Here is a 21,829-nt window from a genome sequence, read left to right on the forward strand (position 1 = left end):
GTTCTGCGTGTTCCGCCCCTACCGTGAGCCCTTGCACTACGCATGCGCGCGTTGGTCCATGAAAGTACAATAGCTACTCAAAAAGACCAAATTAAAATATGACCCACCCCATCACGGAAATTAATACATAACAGATTGCTCTGCTTCTCAGATAATATTTCATTATTTTTAACAAAGGAAAATATCCTCTTAGATCAAAAAAATAATGTAAATCCTCTTTAATGTATCATAGAGATAGATGCATCTATTGACATTTTGTTCTGTTTGATAGATAAGATGTGAAAAAGCGTTACATTGTTTCTACATCCGCTGCTACCCTATTGCGCAAGTGAACAGCAAACCTGGTTTAAAAAAACAGATAAAGCAACGCCTCGCGGCACAACGCCTCTCCCCTATTGGACCTAGATCGTTTAATGCGTATGTATTGATATGTACGTGTGCCTTTCTGTATTTATTATTTTATTTCTTTAGTTCTGTCCTTGAGCTGTTCTTTGTCTATTGATGTTCTGTATTATGTCATGTTTCATGTTTTGTGTGAATCCAGGAAGAGTAGCTGCTGCTTTTGCAACAGCTAATGGGGATCCTAATAAAATACCAAACATGTATTTACAAATGGCTGAAATAAAAGTAAGCAATGAGTGAGTTAAATCAACCTTTTTATTTTTGTACATTTTTCTCATGACAAAGAAAAATTCTAATACCGTATGTGGACAATGAGCACAGAATAACAATTGACATTTGAAGATTGTCCATCACCCCAGAATAATACGTCATCCTCAACGAGACATTTCATCCAGGCCAATTTAGCCAGGAAACCATCTTTATTCACCGCATGGTGGTTACTACTCCGGAAGCTGGCGCCTTTCCATTGTGGCTCATTCCATTGCCTTAACTCTGTCCACGTGAAAACCAATTAACGCCGACATTCACAAGGCCTTTGGTATAAAATGTTTTACAAAATACTATGTATCCTGTAACTCAACAAAGCATGCTGTTATGGCCCCCTGGTGGACCAGATGGGAATAAATCAATCATTCCATATTGGTCAGATGCATGCTGTTAATGGTCAGTTGAGTTTACCTATTTAGACCCTGATCAAACGTAGGGCCCTAACTCCTATACCCTGTAGGAGTCAGCCTCCGTCAGGTGACCCCTGTAGGAGTCAGCCTCCGTCAGGTGACCCCTGTAGGAGTCAGCCTCCGTCAGGTGACCCCTGTAGGATCACAAATTGAAATTGAAATGTGCTCTCCTTTCTTCAGGAAGCTATAATGAGACCAAAATGAAACAGATGGATTTAAAATGTGATTTAAAAAAAAAACAACAATTACTGTAAATAAAAAAACAAAAAATAAACTCTCTCAGAGTAGGAGTGTAGATCTAAGACCCATGTCGTATTCACTATCTAAGACCCATGTCTTATTCACTATCTAGGACCCATGTCGTATTCACTATCTAGGACCCATGTCGTATTCACTATCTAAGACCCATGTCGTATTCACTATCTAGGACCCATGTCGTATTCACTATCTAAGACCCATGTCGTATTCACTATCTAGGACCCATGTCGTATTCACTATCTAAGACCCATGTCGTATTCACTATCTAGGACCCATGTCGTATTCACTATCTAAGACCCATGTCGTATTCACTATCTAGGACCCATGTCGTATTCACTATCTAGGACCCATGTCGTATTCACTATCTAGGACCCATGTCGTATTCACTATCTAAGACCCATGTCGTATTCACTATCTAGGACCCATGTCTTATTCACTATCTAGGACCCATGTCTTATTCACTATCTAGGACCCATGTCGTATTCACTATCTAAGACCCATGTCGTATTCACTATCTAGGACCCATGTCTTATTCACTATCTAGGACCCATGTCTTATTCACTATCTAGGACCCATGTCGTATTCACTATCTAAGACCCATGTCGTATTCACTATCTAGGACCCATGTCTTATTCACTATCTAGGACCCATGTCTTATTCACTATCTAGGACCCATGTCGTATTCACTATCTAAGACCCATGTCGTATTCACTATCTAGGACCCATGTCTTATTCACTATCTAGGACCCATGTCGTATTCACTATCTAGGACCCATGTCGTATTCACTATCTAGGACCCATGTCGTATTCACTATCTAGGACCCATGTCTTATTCACTATCTAGGACCCATGTCGTATTCACTATCTAGGACCCATGTCGTATTCACTATCTAGGACCCATGTCGTATTCACTATCTAGGACCCATGTCGTATTCACTATCTAGGACCCATGTCTTATTCACTATCTAGGACCCATGTCGTATTCACTATCTAGGACCCATGTCTTATTCACTATCTAGGACCCATGTCGTATTCACTATCTAGGACCCATGTCTTATTCACTATCTAGGACCCATGTCGTATTCACTATCTAGGACCCATGTCGTATTCACTATCTAGGACCCATGTCGTATTCACTATCTAGGACCCATGTCGTATTCACTATCTAGGACCCATGTCTTATTCACTATCTAGGACCCATGTCGTATTCACTATCTAGGACCCATGTCGTATTCACTATCTAGGACCCATGTCTTATTCACTATCTAGGACCCATGTCGTATTCACTATCTAGGACCCATGTCGTATTCACTATCTAGGACCCATGTCGTATTCACTATCTAAGACCCATGTCGTATTCACTATCTAGGACCCATGTCGTATTCACTATCTAAGACCCATGTCGTATTCACTATCTAGGACCCATGTCGTATTCACTATCTAGGACCCATGTCTTATTCACTATCTAAGACCCATGTCGTATTCACTATCTAGGACCCATGTCTTATTCACTATCTAAGACCCATGTCGTATTCACTATCTAGGACCCATGTCGTATTCACTATCTAGGACCCATGTCGTATTCACTATCTAGGACCCATGTCGTATTCACTATCTAGGACCCATGTCGTATTCACTATCTAGGACCCATGTCTTATTCACTATCTAGGACCCATGTCGTATTCACTATCTAGGACCCATGTCGTATTCACTATCTAGGACCCATGTCTTATTCACTATCTAGGACCCATGTCGTATTCACTATCTAAGACCCATGTCTTATTCACTATCTAAGACCCATGTCTTATTCACTATCTAGGACCCATGTCGTATTCACTATCTAAGACCCATGTCTTATTCACTATCTAAGACCCATGTCGTATTCACTATCTAGGACCCATGTCCTATTCACTATCTAGGACCCATGTCGTATTCACTATCTAGGACCCATGTCTTATTCACTATCTAGGACCCATGTCTTATTCACTATCTAGGACCCATGTCTTATTCACTATCTAGGACCCATGTCTTATTCACTATCTAGGACCCATGTCGTATTCACTATCTAGGACCCATGTCGTATTCACTATCTAGGACCCATGTCTTATTCACTATCTAGGACCCATGTCGTATTCACTATCTAAGACCCATGTCTTATTCACTATCTAGGACCCATGTCGTATTCACTATCTAGGACCCATGTCGTATTCACTATCTAGGACCCATGTCTTATTCACTATCTAGGACCCATGTCGTATTCACTATCTAGGACCCATGTCGTATTCACTATCTAGGACCCATGTCGTATTCACTATCTAGGACCCATGTCTTATTCACTATCTAGGACCCATGTCTTATTCACTATCTAGGACCCATGTCTTATTCACTATCTAGGACCCATGTCTTATTCACTATCTAGGACCCATGTCGTATTCACTATCTAAGACCCATGTCTTATTCACTATCTAAGACCCATGTCGTATTCACTATCTAGGACCCATGTCCTATTCACTATCTAGGACCCATGTCGTATTCACTATCTAGGACCCATGTCTTATTCACTATCTAAGACCCATGTCTTATTCACTATCTAAGACCCATGTCGTATTCACTATCTAGGACCCATGTCTTATTCACTATCTAGGACCCATGTCGTATTCACTATCTAAGACCCATGTCGTATTCACTATCTAGGACCCATGTCGTATTCATATGATCAACAATGTAAGAAATGATCGTAGAGCAGCACTCCTACACTGAGACACGTTATGAATCTGGGCCCTGGACTGAATGGATTTAGCCAGAAGAAAACCAAAGATCCCCTTTTTAAAAAACACTAAGGATTGCTTCGATTCACCATAACATGTTATTCCTAAAGTCCCAGACATATTGCCATGAGCTTTAGGAGTGGTATCCCAGACACAGACTAGTACTAAAAAGCACAATGGGAGATTATCCATGGAAAAATTAATTCATTTCAGTCAAGGACTAGGCTTAATCTGTATCCAGGAAAGCAGCCCCTATGGTTTGAATAGAAATTCAATTGATTTGCTACTCCTTTCTCAAAAGGCAGGTAGACCCACCGAGAGGAGGCCAGTAGACCCACCGAGAGGAGGCCAGTAGACCCACCGAGAGGAGGCCAGTAGACCCACCAAGAGGAGGCCAGTAGACCCACCGAGAGGAGGCCAGTATTCCCACAGAGACCCACCGAGCGGAGGCCAGTAGACCCACAGAGAGGAGTCCAGTAGACCCACCGAGAGGAGTCCAGTAGACCCACCGAGAGGAGGCCAGTAGACCCACCGAGAGGAGGCCAGTAGACCCACCGAGAGGAGGCCAGTAGACCCACCGAGAGGAGGCCAGTAGACCCACAGAGAGGAGGCCAGTAGACCCACAGAGAGGAGGCCAGTAGACCCACAGAGAGGAGGCCAGTAGACCCACGAGAGGAGGCCAGTAGACCCACCGAGAGGCCAGTAGACCCACCGAGAAGAGGCCAGTAGACCCACAGAGAGGAGGCCAGTAGACCCACAGAGAGGAGGCCAGTAGACCCACGAGAGGAGGCCAGTAGACCCACAGAGAGGAGGCCAGTAGACCCACAGAGAGGAGGCCAGTAGACCCACCGAGAGGAGGCCAGTAGACCCACCGAGAGGAGGCCAGTAGACCCACCGAGAGGAGGCCAGTAGACCCACAGAGAGGAGTCCAGTAGACCCACGAGAGGAGGCCAGTAGACCCACAGAGAGGAGGCCAGTAGACCCACAGAGAGGAGGCCAGTAGACCCACGAGAGGAGGCCAGTAGACCCACCGAGAGGAGGCCAGTAGACCCACAGAGAGGAGGCCAGTAGACCGACAGACAGGAGGCCAGTAGACCGACAGACAGGAGGCCAGTAGACCCACAGAGAGGAGGCCAGTAGACCCACCGAGAGGAGGCCAGTAGACCCACCGAGAGGAGGCCAGTAGACCCACAGAGAGGAGGCCAGTAGAAGCACCGAGCGGAGGCCAGTAGACCCACCGAGAGGAGGCCAGTAGACCCACAGATGAATTAGGGATGAAGTTTGGAGCACGAGACTACTACAGATATAATCCCATTCATAAATCACATTTGGCCACAGATTACAGAATAATCTGTAATCTGACGTTATTGGTTAATTAAATGAACATACATTAAAACGTGTTGGAAAAGAGTGAGGGTTTCACCGGTCAACCAACCCGTATCTACAGATTGAGATGTCCTCCCTCGTCTGCCACACACTATTCAACAAGGACCCAGAGAAACTATTAGGCCTACCCATTCTCTGGAGGAATTTTTTTTTTTTTTAAACTTTAAAAATGTGTTTGATCCTTGACAACACTATTCTCACAGCACCTTTTAAAACGAGGCAGTTGATAGTCTAGCGGCTCTTCTAAAAAAATATGAGAGCTTGGGACCAAGGTTTCATCTGCATTTTGGTCAAATTTGAGTTATTGACATAGCCCTTGTTCTGTTACCTGTTTTCCACCTATTTAGTACTCTTAAGTACCCCAATTCATGTTGTTAAATTCAAAAGAATACAAGACTGACACCATTCAAACCCTCTGAACTTTCAAGCCAATTACCTCAATCATATTGACGCAGATTGAACCTTATAGTCCCAAACGGTGTCGACTTGGAAAGACCCGTTAACCACTGGGCAGGCACACAGCATGACTTTAGGGCACTCCCATGAAAACCACAGACAAAAGTTAGTGAGAACAACCCCTTTTAACTGTGTGTAAACAAGATTCATTCACACGGTTTGAAATGTAATTGATACCAACGATAACTAGCATCTAGGCAGGAGAGCTTTACAGGGATATGTGGCTCTCTCTCAAGCATGCAGGCAATTCAAACTGAAAAAAAATATTTTAAAGTTTTTAAAAAGTGGAAATAACAGACAAGGTGACGTATCAACCATTGCCAGCTGCCCATATCAACACAAATATCTGCTCGAAACCATTTCCTCATTATACAAATGTAGAAATGTACTGTAGAAATATCTAGAACCGAGTTGGTTCATATTAGCAACAGATCTCTCCTTTCTCAAACCCCCCCCCCCCCCCCAAAAAAAAAAAAGTTGAACAAAAGAAATGTTATATCATACTTTGAAACACAAAGACATATATCCTCATAAATCCTCTTATTCTAATAAAGACATATATCCTCATATATCCTCATATTCTAATAAAGACATATATCCTCATATTCTATCCTCTTTGCACAGCAGTCACCTCAAATGCAGGTAGTAGAATGATGCAAATTGTAGCATAGTTTTAAAGACTGATTGACATTTGGTTTAGGCGAGTGTAAAGACTGTCCAAAGGAAGTCCAGGAGGCAGAAGATAAAGAAGACCACGTCAAGTGAGGTCCATCTCACTATTTTACATACCAAAGAAAGCAGACATCTTGCAGGTAACATTTTTTGCATGACTGTTTTCACACAACTTTCACTAAAGGAGAGGACGTGATAGGTGGAGTCTTTGTACTAGGCCTGAGCAAAACATCCCTTCAACCTGTCCTGTGCTGTCCTCGGCCAATAGGCTCAGGCCGTCCTCGGCCAATAGGCTCAGGCCGTCCTCGGCCAATAGGCTCAGGCCGTCCTCGGCCAATAGGCTCAGGCCGTCCTCGGCCAATAGGCTCAGGCCGTCCTCGGCCAATAGGCTCAGGCCGTCCTCGGCCAATAGGCTCAGGCCTGTTCTTCATCATACTGTAGTACCAAGACACCAACAGAGAGTGATCTGAGGCACCCTCTTACACTCATCACATTATCAGAAAATAGCATGCCATGACATTACCATGACAACCATTACTTAGCAGAATAACATTATAGAACATTTTTACATCTGCAGGGGTACAGAACATAAAAAACAAATTAAAAAGTTCAAAAGACAATTGTTCCGAGATCACATTTAACAAAGTAAACCTGTTGCCCTGAGACATGGCTGTAGATGGTATTTCCTGGGGGGGGGGGGGGGTTGGGGGGTCTCCAGTTTCTCCAACACTGAGATGGTATTTCCTGGGGGGGGGGGGGGGGGGTGTCTCCATTTTCTCCAACACTGAGATGGCATTTCCTGGGGAGGGGGGGGTGTCTCCATTTTCTCCAACACTGAGATGGCATTTCCTGAGGAGGGGGGTCTCCAGTTTCTCCAACACTGAGATGGCATTTCCTGGGGGGGGGGGGGGGGGGGGTGTCTCCATTTTCTCCAACACTGAGATGGCATTTCCTGGGGAGGGGGGGGGTCTCCATTTTCTCCAACACTGAGATGGTATTTCCTTGTTTTTTTTCCCTCTAAAGCCTACCTCAGAGGATGTTGATCCCAGTCAGTGTATTAACACCAGGACTTCTTCTATGGTGTCATTCCTGTTGATGGAACGGTAGCCATTCTTGATGTTGAATCACTTGACTGTACCCAAGACAGTACATCTAGCGGTGACCCGCTTTACCCTTCACAGAAACTGAGGTTACCGATCCGGATGAAATGGGTTCTCCACATCGGCAGCAGGCTGCCAGACTGTTGGTTAGTTTTCCCCTGTCTCGGCCTCATGGTTTCTGAACCCAACGTTATCTGAGGACATAGTCTATATTATAAAAGGAGGTGGTCAGAGGAGTTTCCAGCCATGTCTCCAGGTTGTCATCGTCATACTTCTCCTGTCATTCCTTGGTTCAATCCTGTAAAAGTGTTGTATGAATGTATATTGGACAAGTCTTCTCGAGGGTCATTAGTAATAAAAAGGATAAATGCTTTTTAACACTTAAGTTAAATGTCAAGAATTTAAGGCCTGCTTGTAGTCAATCCCTCAAACCCAGGGGTTGTGTTTATTAGGGCACTCCAACAAGCATTTCTTAAGTTCAGATACTAACTTCCACCAGTTTAATTTCAGAGTTTTCTTTAGTTTCACACATAGTGAACACTACCCTGAATGGTCAGTGAGAGAGTTCAAAGTTCAATCTGAAGGTGAAAGGTCAGTGCAGTCCAGTTAAACACAGTTCAAATTACTTCTCAGAACAAGAGACGTAGAGGGGCGCCCAAGAGACGTAGGGGGCGCCCAAGAGACGTAGGGGGCGCCCAAGAGTCCATGTGTAATTCGAAACCCTTCAGTTACGCAGAGTGCAACGGCACCACAAACTTACAACCGAACGGAGAATGATACTTGATCCCAACTTCCTGGAACACCTGTCGGGGAACCCCAATATCACACAGGTAAACCCTACCTACTCCCTCTGACAGCGGTAGCGGGAGACCCAGAGACAGTGTCCACTTGGCTTCTACGGCGTGGCCCTGTCCGCTGACTGGAGGATCCAGGCTGAGCACGGGAGCTCTGTTCTGGTTGGCCCAGTCTACAGCGGTCTGGTACCACGGCTGGTCCATAAGGAAGGTGTCCTCGTGACAGTCCAGGCAGGTGATGATAAGGTCCACGGGGCTGTCCGGAAGCTCTGGGAGGTGACATAAAACATTCTCACTTTAGGTTACAGGGACAATTTTATTTTATTTTTCTTCCTCTATACAGATTAGTTGCTTTTCAACCGTCCCATATTTTTTTTATTTTACCTTTATTTAACTCGGCAAGTCAGTTAAGAACACATTCTTATTTTCAATGACGGCCTAGGAACAGTGGGCCTGTTCAGGGACAGATCGACAGATTTGTACCTTGTCAGCTTGGGGATTTGAACTTGCAACCTTCCGGTTACTAGTCCAACGCTCTAACCACTAGGCTACCCTGCCGCCCATAGAGGACTGCATGCACTTTTACAGAGAGGGCTTGCTCATGCCTGATAATAAAAGATAAACAGGAGCAGATGGCAAACAAAACATTATTCACAATGCCCTGACCCTACCGACTAACCCTTAAACTCCATGACACAGAATAGACACACGCATCCTGCACCTTTAACAGTGGAGACGGGTTTGCCCTCGTCTTGTAGAGGTAGAGCTAGCTGGAGATCTAGCATTCGATAACAGCAGGTCATTGGTTCATCATTTATCCAATCGCTCATTGGTTCATCATTTATCCAATCGCTCATTGGTTCATAATTTATCCAATCGCTCATTGGTTCATCATTTATCCAATCGCTCATTGGTTCATCATTTATCCAATCGCTGATACATCACCTTCAACACTGGAGACCTGTTTGCCCTCTGTCTTGGTGTAAAGCGTGATCTCGCTGGAGACGGCATCCAGCACCTTGACAAAGTCAGGCAGGAAGATTATGACCTCCACCTCGTGGTTGGCCAGGTGACGAGCACAGCTGATACCCTGGGCCCCCTGGACGTGAGGCCCACAGAGTAAGGCCACAGTGGGCCGCTGGTGCACATTCTTAGGGGTCAGTCTGTAATGAATGAAAGGTTAGGGTTAGGCTTGAAGTCTGGAGGGAAGAGAGCAGAGAGCAGGATGTGATGCCCTGGGCCCCCCCCATGGAGACGAGGGCCACAGAGGGGGGCCACCATGGGCTGCTGGTGTACCGTCTTAGGGGTCAGTCTGGAGGGAGCGAGAGTATCATAAGAGGATTCTATTTGTTTTTTTGTGTCTAGCAATAAATATCGGATACAAATCAATAAACCATTTAACTTTGATTGAATCTGTACCACATTAAATAAGTGGACAAAATAAACAATATAAATCGGTAAAAAGATCTTTCCATTCATTTTGAATTGTTGTAAATACTTGCATCTACAAAACAGATTGTCTGGGACATGAGACTCATTTAGAGTACTTCCTCGAGGTCTCAAAATGGCTGACTAATGGTGTCCAAGGTTGTGTGCTTCTTACCTGTTGGGCCCGCCCAGCAGCGTCAAGGCCATCTGACTGGCACACACACCTGTCATCTCCAGCCTCCTCTCCAATGAGAGGCCATAACGTTCAGCTACTGACAACAGACGCTTGTGCAGCTCATAGGAAATACTGGGCACCACCAGGCCCGAGTCTACGGAGAAACACAGAGAAGGGGAAGGACATTGGCTGCTGATCACAGGCAGGTAACACTTCAGAAGTTTAAATACTGTTGATATTTCTTCATCTTCTCCTTGGTTGGAAAAGAGCGGTAGCAACCGACAGCACTAACGACAGTTCTAAGTCCGTTTTAAGTCAGTTCTTATTTACGATGACGGCCCAGGAACAGTGGGTTAACTGCCTTGTTCAGGGGAACAGTGGGTTAAACTGCCTTGTTCAGGGGAACAGTGGGATAAACTGCCTTGTTCATGGGAACAGTGGGATAAACTGCCTTGTTCAGGGGAACAGTGGGATAAACTGCCTTGTTCAGGGGAACAGTGGGTTAAACTGCCTTGTTCAGGGGAACAGTGGGTTAACTGCCTTGTTCAGGGGAACAGTGGGTTAACTGCCTTGTTCAGGGGAACAGTGGGTTAACTGCCTTGTTCAGGGGAACAGTGGGTTAACTGCCTTGTTCAGGGGAACAGTGGGTTAACTGCCTTGTTCAGGGGAACAGTGGGTTAACTGCCTTGTTCAGGGGAACAGTGGGTTAACTGCCTTGTTCAGGGGAACAGTGGGTTAACTGCCTTGTTCAGGGGAACAGTGGGTTAACTGCCTTGTTCAGGGGAACAGTGGGTTAACTGCCTTGTTCAGGGGAACAGTGGGTTAACTGCCTTGTTCAGGGGAACAGTGGGTTAACTGCCTTGTTCTCAGGGGAACAGTGGGTTAAACTGCCTTGTTCAGGGGAACAGTGGGTTAAACTGCCTTGTTCAGTGGAACAGTGGGTTAAACTGCCTTGTTCAGGGGAACAGTGGGTTAAACTGCCTTGTTCAGGGGAACAGTGGGTTAAACTGCCTTGTTCAGGGGAACAGTGGGTTAAACTGCCTTGTTCAGGGGAACAGTGGGTTAAACTGCCATGTTCAGGGGAACAGTGGGTTAAACTGCCATGTTCAGGGGAACAGTGGGTTAAACTGCCATGTTCAGGGGAACAGTGGGTTAAACTGCCTTGTTCAGGGGAACAGTGGGTTAAACTGCCTTGTTCAGGGGAACAGTGGGTTAAACTGCCTTGTTCAGGGGAACAGTGGGTTAAACTGCCTTGTTCAGGGGAACAGTGGGTTAAACTGCCTTGTTCAGGGGGCAGAACGACAGATTTTTTTTACCTTGTCAGCTCGGGGATTCGATCTCTCAACCCTTTCGGTTACTAGTCCAACGCCAACGCTCTAACCATCTATATGAATGCAGGTGCCACTGTAACGAAGTCATTGGACAAGGTTTATCACAGCGCATTGTGCTTTATTACGGGCGATAGGATCAGTACACATTATTATAATTTGGATCAAAAAAGTAGGTTGGCCCTCCTTGAAGTCTCCTAGATCTTTTAGTCTATAAAAAAGCCTCTTGCATAAAACTCCTTACCTCATTGTTAACCTTCAGACGTATATATAAGAAGTTAACAGAACCCGGATTCAGGGATTTCTAACTCGTGTTCGATCCCGGGCTGTATCACAACCGGCCGTGATTGGTCGTACTATAGGGCGGCGCACAATTGGCACCACGTCGTCCCGGTTTGGTGAGGGTTTGGCTGGGGGAGGCTTTATGTAGGCCGTCATTGTAAATAAGAATTTGTTCTTTAACTGACTTGCCTAGTTTAAAAAAATATTGAAAAAATATTTAAATCCCTTTCCATCTCAACCGAGTTCGGTAATTCTGTTTTTATATTTTTGTTTTGAGCTTCTCATGTGGAATGATCTCTGAACGTCTTTAACGTTGGTGGCTCTATAGCAGATGTTATAGAGCCTTCTTACTGGAGAAAGAGTTTGTTTCATACAATTGTGTTGTGTAATTTATGTGTGTATTTTATTTATTTATTTTATTATTTAACTTTATGTTTGAAGCCTGAAATGTGGCAAAAGGTCGCAAAGTTCAAGGGGGCCGAATACTTTCGCAAGGCACTGTATATATATACACATACTGAGGGGACAAAACATTAGGAACACCTGTCCTTTCCATGACATAGACTGACCAGGTGAAAGCTATGATCCCTTATTGATGTCACCTGTTAAATCCACTTCAAAATCAGTGGAGACGAAGGGGAGGAGATTTATTTTAAGTATGAACACATGGACTTGTGTGCCATTCAGAGTGTGAAAGATACAATACTGAAGTGGCTTTGAACGGGGTAGTAGGTGCCAGGTGCAGGAAAGAGAAGATGCGTGCGTACCAGTGCAATACTCTTTGGCCCCAGGCTGAGGGACAACTATCTGCCTGTAAACCACAGGTTTGGTCTCCAGAATGTTCTTGTCGTGGCGGTATTGCGACGGCTGCTGCTCTTGCGGCGTACCGCGCGACCGGGCCCCGTTACCGCGGCGATCCGACCCGGCGATCTGTGAGAACACGGCAGCTTTGTCGAACAGCGCCAGGTTCCCCTCGAAGTCAAAGTCCGTGTCAAGCCCGTCGTCCATATTGTCCCCGAAACACTCATCGTCCCTGTGCTGCCTCTGACCACCTCCTCCGTTCTTCACGACGCTCTTCTTCGGGGTGACCTGGTTGGCGCCCCGACTACTGGACGACCCTATGATACCAAAATAAAAAGATATTAGAAAACGGATGGAATATGTAATGAGGAAATGAATTGAGGATTTTCATTCAAACTACCATCCTCATAGGTATCACCCATTTTGAATGTTGTTATAACGTTGTTATAACGACTATCATAAAAGGTTCGATTTCAAAACTGGCCGATGTCATAACGTGGGAGGTTGTCTTTTCTCGAATGAGCCATTGATCATATTTTTTGCAATATTCCTACCTCGAGGAAATGTGTAATTTAACAGAGGGTCCCACTACATTTCTCCTATTGGTCTGCCTCGTCAGTCCCAAGGTGCATTGCATGGTGCCGTTGTATGGCCGTCGCGAATTAACATGGTGAGATTGTAGATTCCTAAATTGATAGCTGTAAAATCACCTAAATTAACTGCACTAACTAGCTATTTCACATGCTGATATTGACCTTGAAATTATTATGTGAAGCTACGTTTGCTTGCTAGCTAGCTAGCTAGCTATCTAGCCAGCCCATAGAGCGCATTGCATTGTGGGTTTTGTAGTCGACTTGAGCTGCAACAGATTTCCACAATGATTTTATATGTTCCTACCAACTTTACTATAAAAATGACCAGCCGTGACCACAGTGCCGGATCTACTTTCCGAGAGTCAGATTAACTTGTAGATATCATTTTTATGTCTCTGCATCCAGTATGAAGGAAGTTAGAAGTAGTTTCGCAAGCCAACGCTAACTAGCGTTAGCTAATGCTAGTGAGCAACTTAAAAATACACGGAGAGACGTAAGAATGGTATCTAGTACAGGTCAGCGGTACAGGTCAGTGGTACAGGTCAGTGGTACAGGTCAGTGGTACAGGTCAGTAGTACAGGTCAGTAGTACAGGTCAGTAGTACAGGTCAGTAGTGGTAGTACAGGTCAGCAGTACAGGTCAGTAGTGGTAGTACAGGTCAGCAGTACAGGTCAGTGGTACAGGTCAGTGGTACAGGTCAGTGGTACAGGTCAGTGGTACAGGTCAGTAGTACAGGTCAGTAGTGGTAGTACAGGTCAGCAGTACAGGTCAGTGGTACAGGTCAGTAGTACAGGTCAGTGGTACAGGTCAGCAGTACAGGTCAGCAGTACAGGTCAGTAGTGGTAGTACAGGTCAGCAGTACAGGTCAGTAGTACAGGTCAGCAGTACAGGTCAGCAGTACAGGTCAGTGGTACAGGTCAGTGGTACAGGTCAGTGGTACAGGTCAGTGGTACAGGTCAGTGGTACAGGTCAGTAGTACAGGTCAGTAGTGGTAGTACAGGTCAGCAGTACAGGTCAGTAGTACAGGTCAGTGGTACAGGTCAGTGGTACAGGTCAGCGGTACAGGTCAGTAGTACAGGTCAGTAGTACAGGTCAGCAGTGGTAGTACAGGTCAGCAGTACAGGTCAGCAGTACAGGTCAGCAGTACAGGTCAGCAGTACAGGTCAGTAGTACAGGTCAGTAGTACAGGTCAGCAGTACAGGTCAGCAGTACAGGTCAGTAGTACAGGTGGTAGTACAGGTGGTAGTACAGGTCAGTAGTACAGGTCAGTAGTACAGGTCAGCAGTACAGGTCAGCAGTACAGGTCAGCAGTACAGGTCAGTAGTGGTAGTACAGGTCAGTAGTGGTAGTACAGGTCAGTAGTACAAGGTCAGCAGTACAGGTCAGCAGTACAGGTCAGTAGTGGTAGTACAGGTCAGTAGTACAGGTCAGTAGTACAGGTCAGCAGTACAGGTCAGCAGTACAGGTCAGTAGTGGTAGTACAGGTCAGTAGTACAGGTCAGCAGTACAGGTCAGTCAGTAATGGTAGTACAGGTCAGTAGTACAGGTCAGTAGTTCAGGTCAGCAGTACAGGTCAGTAGTGGTAGTACAGGTCAGTAGTACAGGTCAGCAGTACAGGTCAGTAGTACAGGTCAGTAGTGGTAGTACAGGTCAGTAGTACAGGTCAGTAGTACAGGTCAGTAGTACAGGTCAGTAGTACAGGTCAGCAGTACAGGTCAGTAGTGGTAGTACAGGTCAGTAGTACAGGTCAGTAGTGCAGGTCAGTAGTGGTAGTACAGGTCAGTAGTACAAGGTCAGCAGTACAGGTCAGCAGTACAGGTCAGTAGTGGTAGTACAGGTCAGTAGTACAGGTCAGTAGTACAGGTCAGTGGTACAGGTCAGCAGTACAGGTCAGCAGTACAGGTCAGTAGTGGTAGTACAGGTCAGCAGTACAGGTCAGCAGTACAGGTCAGCAGTACAGGTCAGCAGTACAGGTCAGCAGTACAGGTCAGTGGTACAGGTCAGTGGTACAGGTCAGTGGTACAGGTCAGTGGTACAGGTCAGCAGTACAGGTCAGTAGTACAGGTCAGTAGTGGTAGTACAGGTCAGCAGTACAGGTCAGTAGTACAGGTCAGTGGTACAGGTCAGTGGTACAGGTCAGTGGTACAGGTCAGCGGTACAGGTCAGTAGTACAGGTCAGTAGTACAGGTCAGCAGTGGTAGTACAGGTCAGCAGTACAGGTCAGCAGTACAGGTCAGCAGTACAGGTCAGTAGTACAGGTCAGCAGTACAGGTCAGTAGTACAGGTCAGTAGTACAGGTCAGCAGTACAGGTCAGCAGTACAGGTCAGTAGTACAGGTGGTAGTACAGGTCAGTAGTACAGGTCAGTAGTACAGGTCAGCAGTACAGGTCAGCAGTACAGGTCAGCAGTACAGGTCAGCAGTACAGGTCAGTAGTGGTAGTACAGGTCAGTAGTGGTAGTACAGGTCAGTAGTACAAGGTCAGCAGTACAGGTCAGCAGTACAGGTCAGTAGTGGTAGTACAGGTCAGTAGTACAGGTCAGTAGTACAGGTCAGCAGTACAGGTCAGCAGTACAGGTCAGCAGTACAGGTCAGTAGTGGTAGTACAGGTCAGTAGTACAGGTCAGCAGTACAGGTCAGTCAGTAATGGTAGTACAGGTCAGTAGTACAGGTCAGTAGTTCAGGTCAGCAGTACAGGTCAGTAGTGGTAGTACAGGTCAGTAGTACAGGTCAGCAGTACAGGTCAGTAGTACAGGTCAGTAGTGGTAGTACAGGTCAGTAGTACAGGTCAGTAGTACAGGTCAGTAGTACAGGTCAGCAGTACAGGTCAGTAGTGGTAGTACAGGTCAGTAGTACAGGTCAGTAGTGCAGGTCAGTAGTGGTAATACAGGTCAGTAGTACAGGTCAGTAGTACAGGTCAGTAGTAGTAGTACAGGTCAGTAATACAGGTCAGTAGTGGTAGTACAGGTCAGTAGTACAGGTCAGTAGTACAGGTCAGTAGTGGTAGTACAGGTCAGTAGTACAGGTCAGTAGTACAGGTCAGTAGTGGTAGTACAGGTCAGTAGTACAGGTCAGTAGTGGTAGTACAGGTCAGTAGTACAGGTCAGTAGTGCAGGTCAGTAGTGGTAATACAGGTCAGTAGTACAGGTCAGTAGTACAGGTCAGTAGTAGTAGTACAGGTCAGTAATACAGGTCAGTAGTACAGGTCAGTAGTACAGGTCAGTAGTAGTAGTACAGGTCAGTAATACAGGTCAGTAGTACAGGTCAGTAGTGGTAGTACAGGTCAGTAGTAGTAGTACAGGTCAGTAGTAGTAGTACAGGTCAGTAGTACAGGTCAGTAGTGGTAGTACAGGTCAGTAGTACAGGTCAGTAGTACAGATCCCTTATGACCCTGCAGTGTTCTGGTTTCTATTGCTGCCTAATGAACATGACCCTGCAGTGTTCTGGTTTCTATTGGTACCTAATGAACATGACCCTGCAGTGTGCTGGTTTCTATTGGTACCTAATGACCCTGCAGTGTTCTGGTTTCTATTGCTACCTAATGAACATGACCCTGCAGTGTTCTGGTTTCTATTGCTACCTAATGAACATGACCCTGCAGTGTTCTGGTTTCTATTGCTACCTAATGAACATGACCCTGCAGTGTGCTGGTTTCTATTGGTACCTAATGACCCTGCAGTGTTCTGGTTTCTATTGGTACCTAATGAACCTGACCCTGCAGTGTTCTGGTTTCTATTGGTACCTAATGAACATGACCCTGCAGTGTGCTGGTTTCTATTGGTACCTAATGACCCTGCAGTGTTCTGGTTTCTATTGGTACCTAATGAACATGACCCTGCAGTGTTCTGGTTTCTATTGGTACCTAATGAACATGACCCTGCAGTGTTCTGGTTTCTATTGGTACCTAATGAACATGACCCTGCAGTGTTCTGGTTTCTATTGGTACCTAATGAACATGACCCTGCAGTGTTCTGGTTTCTATTGGTACCTAATGAACATGACCCTGCAGTGTTCTGGTTTCTATTGGTACCTAATGAACATGACCCTGCAGTGTTCTGGTTTCTATTGGTACCTAATGAACATGACCCTGCAGTGTTCTGGTTTCTATTGCTACCTAATGAACCTGACCCTGCAGTCTTCTGGTTTCTATTGGTACCTAATGAACATGACCCTGCAGTGTTCTGGTTTCTATTGGTACCTAATGAACATGACCCTGCAGTGTTCTGGTTTCTATTGGTACCTAATGAACCTGACCCTGCAGTGTTCTGGTTTCTATTGGTACCTAATGAACCTGACCCTGCAGTGTTCTGGTTTCTATTGGTACCTAATGAACATGACCCTGCAGTGTTCTGGTTTCTATTGGTACCTAATGAACATGACCCTGCAGTGTTCTGGTTTCTATTGGTACCTAATGAACATGACCCTGCAGTGTTCTGGTTTCTATTGGTACCTAATGAACATGACCCTGCAGTGTGCTGGTTTCTATTGGTACCTAATGACCCTGCAGTCTTCTGGTTTCTATTGGTACCTAATGAACATGACCCTGCAGTGTTCTGGTTTCTATTGGTACCTAATGAACCTGACCCTGCAGTGTTCTGGTTTCTATTGGTACCTAATGAACATGACCCTGCAGTGTTCTGGTTTCTATTGGTACCTAATGAACCTGACCCTGCAGTCTTCTGGTTTCTATTTGTACCTAATGAACATGACCCTGCAGTGTGCTGGTTTCTATTGGTACCTAATGACCCTGCAGTCTTCTGGTTTCTATTGGTACCTAATGAACATGACCCTGCAGTGTTCTGGTTTCTATTGGTACCTAATGAACCTGACCCTGCAGTGTTCTGGTTTCTATTGGTACCTAATGAACCTGACCCTGCAGTGTTCTGGTTTCTATTGCTACCTAATGAACCTGACCCTGCAGTCTTCTGGTTTCTATTGGTACCTAATGAACCTGACCCTGCAGTGTTCTGGTTTCTATTGTTACCTAATGAACCTGACCCTGCAGTGTTCTGGTTTCTATTGGTACCTAATGAACATGACCCTGCAGTGTTCTGGTTTCTATTGGTACCTAATGAACCTGACCCTGCAGTGTTCTGGTTTCTATTGGTACCTAATGAACCTGACCCTGCAGTGTTCTGGTTTCTATTGGTACCTAATGAACATGACCCTGCAGTGTTCTGGTTTATATTGGTACCTAATGAACATGACCCTGCAGTGTTCTGGTTTCTATTGGTACCTAATGAACATGCAGTCTTCTGGTTTCTATTGGTACCTAATGAACATGACCCTGCAGTGTGCTGGTTTCTATTGGTACCTAATGACCCTGCAGTCTTCTGGTTTCTATTGGTACCTAATGAACATGACCCTGCAGTGTTCTGGTTTCTATTGGTACCTTATGAACATGACCCTGCAGTGTTCTGGTTTCTATTGGTACCTAATGAACATGCAGTGTTCTGGTTTCTATTGGTACCTAATGAACATGACCCTGCAGTGTTCTGGTTTCTATTGGTACCTAATGAACCTGACCCTGCAGTGTTCTGGTTTCTATTGCTACCTAATGAACATGACCCTGCAGTGTTCTGGTTTCTATTGGTACCTAATGAACATGACCCTGCAGTGTTCTGGTTTCTATTGGTACCTAATGAACATGACCCTGCAGTGTTCTGGTTTCTATTGGTACCTAATGAACATGCAGTGTTCTGGTTTCTATTGCTACCTAATGAACCTGACCCTGCAGTGTTCTGGTTTCTATTGCTACCTAATGAACATGACCCTGCAGTGTTCTGGTACTTACAGGAGTTGTGTCTTCGTCGGAAACCCTTGGACTGGCCCGGCACCTCCAGGTGTTTATCGCCGTAGCTTTTTGAGCACTGCTGCTGCGGTGAAGCCAGCCTGTCCTGGGTCTTATGGTGTCCTCGGTGTGGGACTGAGACCGGATCGCTGCTCTTCGGAACCACACCACCTCTACCACTCACTATATCCAGAACCTTCAGCTCCTTGATGTCCACGGCACTGTGGGAGAATAGACAGTCACATAACGGCTGACGTCCACGGCACTGTGGGAGAATAGACAGTCAAAGACAGTCACATAATGGCTGACGTCCACGGCACTGTGGGAGAATAGACAGTCACATAATGGCTGATGTCCACGGCACTGTGGGAGAATAGACATTCACATAATGGCTGATGTCCACGGCACTGTGGGAGAATAGACAGTCACATAATGGCTGATGTCCACGGCACTGTGGGAGAATAGACAGTCACATAATGGCTGATGTCCACGGCACTGTGGGAGAATAGACAGTCAAAGACAGTCACATAAAGGCTGACGTCCACGGCACTGTGGGAGAATAGACAGTCACATAAAGGCTGACGTCCACGGCTCTGTGGGAGAATAGACAGTCATAGACAGTCACATAATGGCTGACGTCCACGGCTCTGTGGGAGAATAGACAGTCATAGACAGTCACATAATGGCTGACGTCCACGGCTCTGTGGGAGAATAGACAGTCATAGACAGTCACATAATGGCTGACGTCCACAGCACTGTGGGAGAATAGACAGTCACATAATGGCTGACGTCCACGGCACTGTGGGAGAATAGACAGTCATAGACAGTCACATAATGGCTGACGTCCACGGCTCTGTGGGAGAATAGACAGTCATAGACAGTCACATAATGGCTGACGTCCACAGCACTGTGGGAGAATAGACAGTCACATAATGGCTGACGTCCACGGCACTGTGGGAGAATAGACAGTCATAGACAGTCACATAATGGCTGACGTCCACGGCACTGTGGGAGAATAGACAGTCATAGACAGTCACATAATGGCTGACGTCCACGGCACTGTGGGAGAATAGACAGTCATAGACAGTCACATAATGGCTGACGTCCACGGCACTGTGGGAGAATAGACAGTCATAGACAGTCACATAATGGCTGACGTCCACGGCACTGTGGTCGACAACAGGGAATTCTGGACTGTGAAAATAGAATTGATCTCAACCCTTGTAGACAATCATATAGCCTTATAGGCAAATGGTTTGACAACTTTGAAGGTATTTTCTCCTGAATTAATTAATGCGGTGTACATCTGTATCATTTGACAAGAGAGAAGTGTGACACAGCCTTTTGATTACTAATGTTATTGTCCCCACTACAACAACAAAAAGACTAAACACATGTCATTAGTCCTTGTAACATGTAATTGAAATACTGTAGAATTCCATTATTTCCTGTGGTGGACTTCTCCTACTGGGGAATGCCAATATGGCCGACCGGTGGCTTCAAAGCCTCTCAATGGCCAATACATAGCATCAGCAATCTAGGATTTATATACATCGTTGATAGAGCGTTGGACTAGTAACCGGAAGGTTGTAAGTTCAAATCCCGAGCTGATAAGGTACAAATCTGTCGTTCTGCCCCTGAACAGACAGTTAACCCACTGTTCCTAGGCCGTCATTGAAAATAAGAATTTGTTCTTAACTGACTTGCCTGACAGTGCACACCTTTAGAAGATATTGCTTCTTCTATTGCAAATGTTGTTGAGCAGCACCATTAAATAGAAAGTAAACAGGTTGTTTTTCACCTGTAGCCTCGTGAAATCAGTTAAAACAAGCTCATTAACTCATTGCATGCACACACTTATTGAATATGACACCTGTATTGTGAATAGGCCTAAACTACATCTTGATTTACCTAGTTTATCAAGAGAGATTTACCATTCAAATACATGTTTTGCCGTTATGTTGGCAAAAAAAAAAAAAAAAAAAAAAGTGATGAATTTATTTATTCATGCATTCATTCATTCTATGTCAAAATGTGTCAAATGTAATGATATTGAACTCAAAAGATCCATCTGGATCAAGTGCCATTCTTTGACTTTGGTCTATACACCTTTTTGTTTTTTACCTTGGTATAATTTTGGTATCGTTCTGGTATCAAGTATCGTGATGAATCCTGTATCATGATCCTAAACCTGGTATCGAAGTCAAAATACTGGTATAATGACAACAATAGCTATAATCATCGTATTAAAACGTTTTCAGGAAACTCTATGAAGAGAAGATCATTTCCACAAAAAATAATAAACAGTAGTACCTAAAAGTGACCTCGGGCACAGGGCACTTGACTCCATTGTGGAAGGGCTGTTTGAGGGAGATGGTCTGGCTGGACTGGTCCACAGACGACACCTCGCCTTGGTACACCCCCAGAGTTTCTCCGCAGTTTATCGACACCAGACTACCTAACCAGTCTGCAGCCATGCTGTCTGGTGACGAGTCCAAACATGGTGAACATGAACACGTCATGAGAACACTTGAGTTTAAAGTTGAAATATTATCTAGCTAACATCTAGCTGACGTTGACAGCTTGCTAACAACATGGCCTTTGACGAGATCTCATTTTCTCGTTCAGAATGGCAATACATGTCTTATCGTTTCATGGAGAAATGTAGCCTACCTTTTGTGATATTCCGTAGAACGACGGTTTTAATGTAATATTTGAACAGTTGCCCAAATGGGCTATTATAATTCAAATGATCAAAGCAAGCGTCCTTAGCTTTGTTTCAGAAGCATGAGCTAGAGTCGCACAACTTCCGGCGCGCGTAGCCAAACACATTTCAAAATAAAAGTCATCAGGGTTGCAGGGCGCATCTATTTGACCAAACAGGAAATACAAAATCCAAAATGACATTTATGTTTTTGTT

General features: G+C 45.2%; 1 protein-coding gene across 1 annotated transcript; it reads right to left on the reverse strand.

Moving 5' to 3' along the window:
- Positions 1–8,136: 8,136 nt before the first annotated feature.
- Positions 8,137–21,829, reverse strand: edc3 (enhancer of mRNA decapping 3 homolog (S. cerevisiae)). The gene is made up of 7 exons (XM_036960421.1): positions 21,583–21,829; positions 21,223–21,391; positions 18,913–19,130; positions 12,494–12,844; positions 10,117–10,270; positions 9,459–9,676; positions 8,137–8,782 (listed from the first exon to the last, which is right to left on the reverse strand). Exons 2-7 carry the CDS (start codon positions 21,384–21,386, stop codon positions 8,448–8,450), a joined length of 1,440 nt encoding a protein of 479 aa, XP_036816316.1. The 5' UTR covers positions 21,387–21,391; positions 21,583–21,829; the 3' UTR covers positions 8,137–8,447.

This window comes from Oncorhynchus mykiss, chromosome 2 (genome assembly GCF_013265735.2).
Source record: "Oncorhynchus mykiss isolate Arlee chromosome 2, USDA_OmykA_1.1, whole genome shotgun sequence".
Lineage (NCBI taxonomy): Eukaryota > Metazoa > Chordata > Actinopteri > Salmoniformes > Salmonidae > Oncorhynchus > Oncorhynchus mykiss.